Below are 7,654 nucleotides of genomic sequence, written 5' to 3'. Positions count from 1 at the left end.
ATGCCTGGCGTAATGTACTGGCATGGCACACAGCAAAAATGAGAAACTAGAGTCGCAACGAGTGAAGAGCATGCATAAATTAGACATTTGTTCTAGTTATGTGCTCAGCCGCAATGAATATGGATGATCCTTTTTTCGTGTCAGACAATTTTTTGTTGTTTGCGAGAGAGAAAATTACATTTCTGAAGACAATTTCAAAGGTCACGTGACTCCAGGAGAGAAAAAAAACGAATTTTATTTAAAAAGAAATAAATTAACAAGCAATTTCTACCACGTGAGTCTCTGAACGTGATCAGTCTTTTTCTTTGTCGGCTTAATGAATCCCAAAAACTGCAACTCGGCAACTGCTCGTGTGAATCGCGCCTGAATTTTCGGATCTACTGTCGTGTCGTCGTCCTCGTCCTCCTCATCGGCATCGATTGGCTTCTCATCGACCACAATTTTGAACGATTGCAACCAATCAAACATATTTATCATTTTGCCACATTCCAAATGCAACTTGTACACAATCGAGACATCCGGCATCGTTGGCAGCAATTTCGTGTCGTCGTTCTCGAGTTCGCAACATTCGCACTGCAAATAGTGCGCGGGATTATTCAAAGCTTGATGGATGGCGGCACGAGGTGCTCCCATGATGTGTCGCTTGATCGCAAGGTGGTCCGTAAATACAAACAGCTCGACGAATGGCGGTGCCTTCGATAATGGCAGCAAATTTTCCGAAATGAAATTTTTTATGTCGTTTATTGTTTGGGACAGGAGTTGCATGTAGGGCGACACAGCTTTTGGTTGTTTGGCAGCTTCGAGCAGTTTGGCTTTCAACTCGAAACGACTCGTGACAGCGAGGGATTTTGTGGCGGGACTTTGATCGGTTTTTGTTTCAGGTTCGGGAACGTGCATCGAAGCTGAGGCAATGTCAGTAATACTTTTTTCGAGTAAATTTTTTAGGTCGACAGCTTGCTCTGAGATGTGATATTTTTCAAGGATTTTTAAAACTGCGCGGAATTTGTCGAGAATCTCATCTTTGGACATGAATGTTAAGAGTTGAAGAATTTCCTTGAATTCTGGTCCTTCACTTACTTCGATAGACATTGCGGTACGATACAGTTCACGTAACTGAAAAAAAATCAAAAAAATTAAAAAAAAATTATAAGTAAATTTTTTTTTAAAAAATCCGATGGAATAAAAATAAATAAATTTCATGAAATTTCATGATTTCTCTTATAATTTTTTAATTTTTTCAAATTTTTTAATTTTTATTTGTAACATAAATTTTTTCCTTTTCATATCTTTTCATTAAAATATTTTTTTAATTTTTTATTTTATTTTATTTATCTATTTATTTTATTTATTTATTTTTTTCACGGGTAAGCTCCAAAACTTATTGATAATTTAAGTATTTTTTTTTAAAAAAACAGCAAATATAGTTTTTTCGAGTTTAAAAAATTTTAAGGCCATTAAATTTATTTTTCACTTTATTTGTTTTTTATGAAGATTATTTAATATTTTTTAATTTTTTAACAAACGTTATTGATTGAAAATTAAAATTTTTTACAAAATTTTTTTCACAAAATAAAAATTTTAGAAAAAAATTTTGATTTTTTTTCGACAAAGATCACTTAAAATTTTAAATTACGTAATAAAATTTAAAAAGTTAAAAAATTGTCAATTTTTTTTATTATTTTTATTTTTTAATTTTTTTGGCATCATCGACTTTTTTCCTTAAAATAATTAAATTTAATGGCCTAAAAAAATATTTTAAAAAATTTTTAAAAAAAAATATTTTAAAAATTTTTCCAATTCGTTGAAAAAAATTGGTTTCAAAAATTTTTTCCATCAATTTTTTTTTTTGTTTTTGTTATTGTATTAATAGGCTTTAATTGAGTTTTTTTAAAGCTCAAATTAATATTTTTTCAAAGGAACTTGTTTCATGCTAATTTGTTTAAACTCTCATCGGATTTTTTTTTCAACTTTTTTTTTAATTTTTTATAAAATTTTTTTCAATTTTTGTTTTAGAATTTTCAATTTTTTTTAATATAATTTAATTTTTTTTTTTTAATATTTTTTTCTAATATTTTTTTTTTTATTTTTTTGTTTTGATTGATAATCATTTTTTTTTAAGAAAGAATATCGATAAACAAATTTTCAATTAAAATCTTAAGATTTTTGGACAATTTTTTTGCATAAATTTTGAAAATTAAAAAGGATGAATATTTTTTTGCCATCATTTTTTATTAAAAAATTGGAGAAATCAGAAAGTATTTATTAGCTTTAAAATTTTTTTATTTAAAAATGGGTCAGAAATTCACATAAAATTGATCGAATTTTAACTTTTTAGATATTCGTTTGGCAACAACTCAAAAATCATGTAAAAAAAATTATTATATGAAAAAATTTGTGAAATTTACAAATTTTTATAATATTTCTCCAAAAAAATATTCGAAAATCCTTAAAAAAATAATTTTCATACGATTTTACTTTGACAATCTTACTTTTGGAAATTTCAGGGAAAAACATCAAAATTTTTAAACCCGATAAATATTTGAATTTTCTTTTTAAATTAAATTTTTTGAAAATTAAATTTAAAAGCATTAAAAAATTGATAAAAAAAACTTGTAATTTTATAGTAAAAAAAATCAAATTTTTTTCTCCTCCATCAAAAAAAAAATATTAAAAAACAATTGAGCTTCTTAAAAAAAAGTAATTTTAAACTTACATGCTTGCCATATGGCGCTTTCGGAAGATTCGCACACAACTGATGCAACATCTCCAACGAACAATGAAAATTCTGCCAGAATCGCTGCAAATATTCAATTAAGCTCGGCAGGTAAGCTCGAAGATAATCATCGTTCGTTAACAATTTTATAACGACTCTCGGATCATCTCTCGTCTCCACAAATCTTCGAAACGAAGGCAAATGACGCAACGCCTCGAGATCCTCTTTTGTCAGTTCTTTGATGATTTTTTCCTTGTCCAGCTCCTTCGAACAAAGCGCATAAATGTTACCTTGACTAAAATGTTCCATCATGCAATACTTGAATCCCTGCACAAATCCATGCACCGAAAAATCATAAAACAAAAAAATATCCGTGAGCATCCGAAAAGTCGTGCCGGACAAATGGAATGGACAATCGGGCGACAGGAGCACTTGATCAATGACATTATTCAAAATTACGGGAGATGGATCCGCTTGAAAGACCTTTACGGTAATTTTATTCGTGACATTAAAGGGCAGCGTCTCGTGAATTGCCGCAAACGACGTCGCCACACCAAAAACAAACACAAAAGGCAACGTCTCGCGATATCCGTGCAACACAAGAATCAAATTTTGCAACACTTCGGGCACAAAACCCTCGAAATCGGGCATCATAACGACCAGTTGCGGTCTATCGCTGCCATATTCCCGCTCATACCACTTTTGGAAGCACCACAAATTGAGTTGGTGCCGTTTAGGTTTTTCCACTTCATCGTTGCCGGCTTCCATGAAGGACGTGATGAGAGATTCGATTGTGGCTTTCGACGTGGGACAATTACGCGACTCCAAAACGATGATGAGGGCATCTAATTGAGACTCAAGCTTCTTGCATAACTTGTTGAATTGGGCAATGTGATCCGATTGATTGATACCCGTGAGGAGAGCAGCTGTCGGAATTGTATCGATGTCCAAAGAATCACTTTCCTGCATGAATTTAATGAGATCGTTGTAGATTTTGTTGTAACTTTCCTTTTGGAGGTCCTCAATTTTGGTATTTAGCTGATTCCAGAGAGACGAGTAGGCTTGATACCATGGCGCTGAAGTAGTTTTGGCATCGAGAAGACTGCTGGAAATAATTGGAGCAGATTTTTTTGACTTTTTTGGAGTTTTGGCAGAGGTTGCTCCATTTTTGAACACGAAAACGCCCTTGATGGAAAGAAATTTTGTTAGAATTGGATTTAAAATTAATTATTTTGGGGATTTACCTTCGATATTGAGACAGTAGAGTCCATGACGACAGAAAAACTTTAAATTTTTGGTTCAAGATGTTTTGTTTTGATACTTTTTCCGCCAAATTTTTTGTCGAAATGGATGTCAAAAAGGTATCCGGAGCTGGAAAAACCGTTGAAAATGGGAGTTTTTGAAAAAAATAAAAATTTAAAAAATATAAAAGAATTGTATATTATTAAATTTTTATTTTAAATTTCGAAAAGAGCTTTTATTGATTTTTTTAATGTACGAAAAAATTATTTTTTTATAATGTTTGAAAAATTTATCATTAAAAAATTAAATTTAATTTATAAATTATTTTTCAGATTTCTTTTAATGAAATTTTGTTCAAAAAAACTTTAAAATGTATTTTTGAAAATAAGAAAACAAAATAAAATTTTAGTTAATTTTTTATAAAAACTCCTATTATCAATAAATTTTTTAGCCTTGATTCTTTATAATTCGATTTATAAAAAAAAAATTGGATAAAACTTAATTTTTGTTAAATTTTATTCAGAGTGGTTTTAGAGACATCAAAAACAAAAAATGTTTTTTTAATTTATTTATTTTAAAAAATTTTTTTTTTCAAAAATATATTTTGTCAGGCAATTAAATTTAATATTTCCATTTTTTGTCGCTCTCTCGATTTTGTAGAAAAAATTCAGAATGAAAAATAAAACTTTAATATAAAATGGAAACATTTTTGGATATTTTTCTGAAAAAAAAATATTTTTTAGAAAAAAAATTGTTAAATTACAATTTTCCATAAAATCAAAACAAATTTTGAAAAATATTTAAAAAAAAAAATTAATTTGATCACGTGACTTAAAAAAATATTTCATCTAAATTTCAGGAAAAAATTAAAGTTTAAAGGAAATTCATTCAAATTTTTATGTAAAAAAAAAACAAATTTATTTATTTTTATTTTTGTTCTCATTAAAAACAAAGAAATTTTTCCATAAATTTCCTAACAAAACCCCTTTTATCACATCTTTTCCTCGAAACTCGTCCTTTCCTTATGCTTATGTTTGTGTTTACTCTTTTTCTCTTTCTTCTCCTTTTTTCGTTTCTTCCTTGTCACGGTACAAATGACCATTTCTTCAGTCTCTTCCACGACATACTGCGTCGACTTTGTCTCAATTATTCGTCGTTTGGCACTGGAATTCAGCGAATCTTCAGCTTTGCTCGTATTTTCTGTCGTATTTATCACCAACTCGCCCGTGACATCTTTCGAAGTGTCTGGCGTCGGCACCGACGAGTCCGGACCGTTATTCAGTTGCGTCAGCAGTTGCTTTGGCTCACTTTTTGTCATCGTTTTTGGCGTTGCGCCGTGACTGTGCAACACATTGTGCGCCTGATTCGCGACTGGCGTGCAAATATTCTCCTTCAGACTGTCGTTGCTGTTATTTCGCGGCGACTTTGGCATTTCTTGCGACGAAAATCCGTTGAAATTCGACTCGGACGTTGATTCGACGACAGGCGATTTGGAAATTGTCGTTTGAAGACTTGTGGTACTCGGGATTTCTTGAAGTTTTTCACTGCTTTTCATCGTGTTTTCGTTTTGGAGGAAAATATCTGCCGCAATGAGCAAAGAAATGTTCGATTGATCGTTGAAGAGGTCTTGATTCGACATGATGATGGATTCCATGCTCTTTTGACTGATCAATGGGGTCGGAGATGAGCTCTTTTTCTCCAATGGAGCAGCATTTTCGCACAAATCCGACAATTCTATAAGGCGACCACTCGCGGATTTGGCTTCTTTCGTTTCAGGCACTTTTGTGACAGCAACTTTTTCCGTTTCTAACTCATTTTTAACGTCTTTAGATGCGGAATTTTCTTTTGGCGCTTCAGTTTTTTGTACGAGTGATGTTTGTTTCTTTATAATTTCTCCTAAATCGCACGCGCTGTCATCAACTGTCCCCGGAACAATTTTACTAACGGATTTTTTGTCCATTTTTCGTGTTTTTGCCACAGAAATGTTCTTTTCTGGACTTTTTCTCTTCTCGTCAACTTTTTCTACAACTTTCTCTTCTTTTACGATGACTTTTTGTTCAACAACTTTCGGTTTTTCGTTTGATTTTTCATCGTCCACTATTTCTCCATCCTCCAAATCGCCACTAGAAACTGTTTTTAATGGATTTTCTTTCGATTTTTGTTGAGACAGGGCACTTTCAGAGTCGGAATACAAATCATTGAATTGTTTTTGACATTTTTCACTTGCTTTTGACGATAACGAGAGCGAACTTAGACTTCCAAAGAGCTCCGAAGTGTTTTGAGACTCATCGGGAACAGTTTCGACTTGGCGTTCTTGCCAAAGTAGCTCCAAGGGGGATTTTTTCGGCAGTTTTACTTCTACTGTTTGAATAATTTCCTTCGTTTGAACTTTCTTTTCAGTCTCTTTGCTCTCTTGAATAATTTTTTTGTCTTCCGAACCATTAATTTTTGTCGCATTTTGGGTGCCTTTCTTCGATTCTAACAATTTTCGCAAATCCTGGGTCGTATCCAGCTTGAAATTCGAATTTTTATTTTCCGCAGCGTCATTTGAGGATGGTTCAGACATTAAAATTTGAAGTTCTTCCTCCACGGGATCTACTTTTTTCTTTGATTCCTTCCTCGGAGTCTTTGATTTTCGTTTTGCTTTCTTGGAAGCTTCTTTTATCTCGGATTTTTTGAGTTCTACTTCCTTTTCTCGCTTTTCTTCAGACAATCGAGTCGATTTTCGTGTCACAACTGTTCTTGTTTCTTCTTTTTCTCGAATTTTGCTTCTTTCACTCGATTTTCTTCTGTCCCGACGTGCATTTTCTCGTCTTTGGTCGTCATGACGCGCCCGTTTTCGTTCATTTTCACTGCCGGAATGTTTCGAAGAGCTTCGTGACGTCTTTTCACGACTTCGGGATCGCAATCTTTTCACTCGATCAAGTTCTCTTCTATCGCGGTTCCGTTCGCTTTGCCTTTCCACGTCGGTCTGCACGCCGTAATTTACTTTTCGCACAAAATCTGTTTGCGTCCACGATTCTCTGACACTTCTCGCTTGAGGTCTCGTTCTCCGAAACACAACATCGTCCTTTTCTTTCCTCGCAATCTCAATCTGCCGCTTCAGACGATCGATTTCTGCTTGGGCCGTCAATAAAAGTGAATCAAAGTTGGCTTTTAATGTTTTTAGTGACGTTTCATTTTTGTTTGCGGCATCGTATTTCGACCGCAAATCATCAAGTTCTCGCTTGACTTGGTCATAATCCTTGCGAACCTTCTCGTATTTTTGTTCAAGGTCCTTTTTTTCCTGAAAAGTGGATTAGAGTTCAAAAAAAGGCGGAAAAGATGGGTTGAAAGCGACTTGCCTGCTCAAATTTATTTGGAATCACATCCAAATCGTCGTACAAATCGATGTCCATGTCAGAGATTCTCGCAGAGCATTTTTCCAGGAATTCAAGGAGTAATAAAGCTTATTTTTTGGGAATTTTGAAGTAATTTTAAAATTTCAAGTACATGGAACTTGTTTATACTAAATGGAGTGCAACACCTGGCTTATCCTTCCGAATCAACAAGTGGCGATTTCATTATCATCATAAAGTTAGTTCAGTGGGTACCGTATCGAACTGGCGAGGGTAATGATTTTCTGAATTTCAAAAGCTCTTAGAATTTACTTTGGTGAACTAAATTAATTAGGATGAATGTTTTTCATTTCAGCCTTTT

General features: G+C 32.9%; 2 protein-coding genes across 2 annotated transcripts; both read right to left on the bottom strand.

Annotated features, from left to right (window-relative positions):
- Positions 1-210: 210 nt before the first annotated feature.
- On the bottom strand, positions 211-4,052 carry LOC134835359 (origin recognition complex subunit 3). Its single transcript, XM_063850239.1, has 3 exons — positions 3,958-4,052; positions 2,714-3,898; positions 211-1,113 (listed from the first exon to the last, which is right to left on the bottom strand). Exons 1-3 carry the CDS (start codon positions 3,982-3,984, stop codon positions 268-270), a joined length of 2,058 nt encoding a protein of 685 aa, XP_063706309.1. The 5' UTR covers positions 3,985-4,052; the 3' UTR covers positions 211-267.
- An 894-nt stretch (positions 4,053-4,946) lies between these two features.
- On the bottom strand, positions 4,947-7,353 carry LOC134837397 (myosin-2 heavy chain). The gene is made up of 2 exons (XM_063852769.1): positions 7,300-7,353; positions 4,947-7,241 (listed from the first exon to the last, which is right to left on the bottom strand). Exons 1-2 carry the CDS (start codon positions 7,351-7,353, stop codon positions 4,947-4,949), a joined length of 2,349 nt encoding a protein of 782 aa, XP_063708839.1.
- Between the last annotated feature and the right edge of the window lie 301 nt (positions 7,354-7,654).

This window comes from Culicoides brevitarsis, chromosome 1, assembly GCF_036172545.1.
Source record: "Culicoides brevitarsis isolate CSIRO-B50_1 chromosome 1, AGI_CSIRO_Cbre_v1, whole genome shotgun sequence".
Taxonomy (NCBI): Eukaryota; Metazoa; Arthropoda; class Insecta; order Diptera; family Ceratopogonidae; genus Culicoides; species Culicoides brevitarsis.
The sequence above is the reverse complement of the archived record's forward strand: the minus strand, read 5'-3'. Positions and strand labels throughout refer to the sequence as shown.

Bases quoted from the DNA above. Each gene is read 5' to 3' on its own strand.
- LOC134837397 (XM_063852769.1), bottom strand. From the start codon at position 7,353: ATGGACATCGATTTGTACGACGATTTGGATGTGATTCCAAATAAATTT. The intron at 7,242-7,299 runs GCAAGTCGCTTT...TCCACTTTTCAG, and splicing joins TTCCAAATAAATTTGAGCAG to GAAAAAAAGGACCTTGAACA.
- LOC134835359 (XM_063850239.1), bottom strand. From the start codon at position 3,984: ATGGACTCTACTGTCTCAATATCGAAG. The intron at 3,899-3,957 runs GTAAATCCCCAA...CTTTCCATCAAG, and splicing joins CTACTGTCTCAATATCGAAG to GGCGTTTTCGTGTTCAAAAA. The intron at 1,114-2,713 runs GTAAGTTTAAAA...ATTTTTTTTCAG, and splicing joins AAGCGCCATATGGCAAGCAT to TTACGTGAACTGTATCGTAC.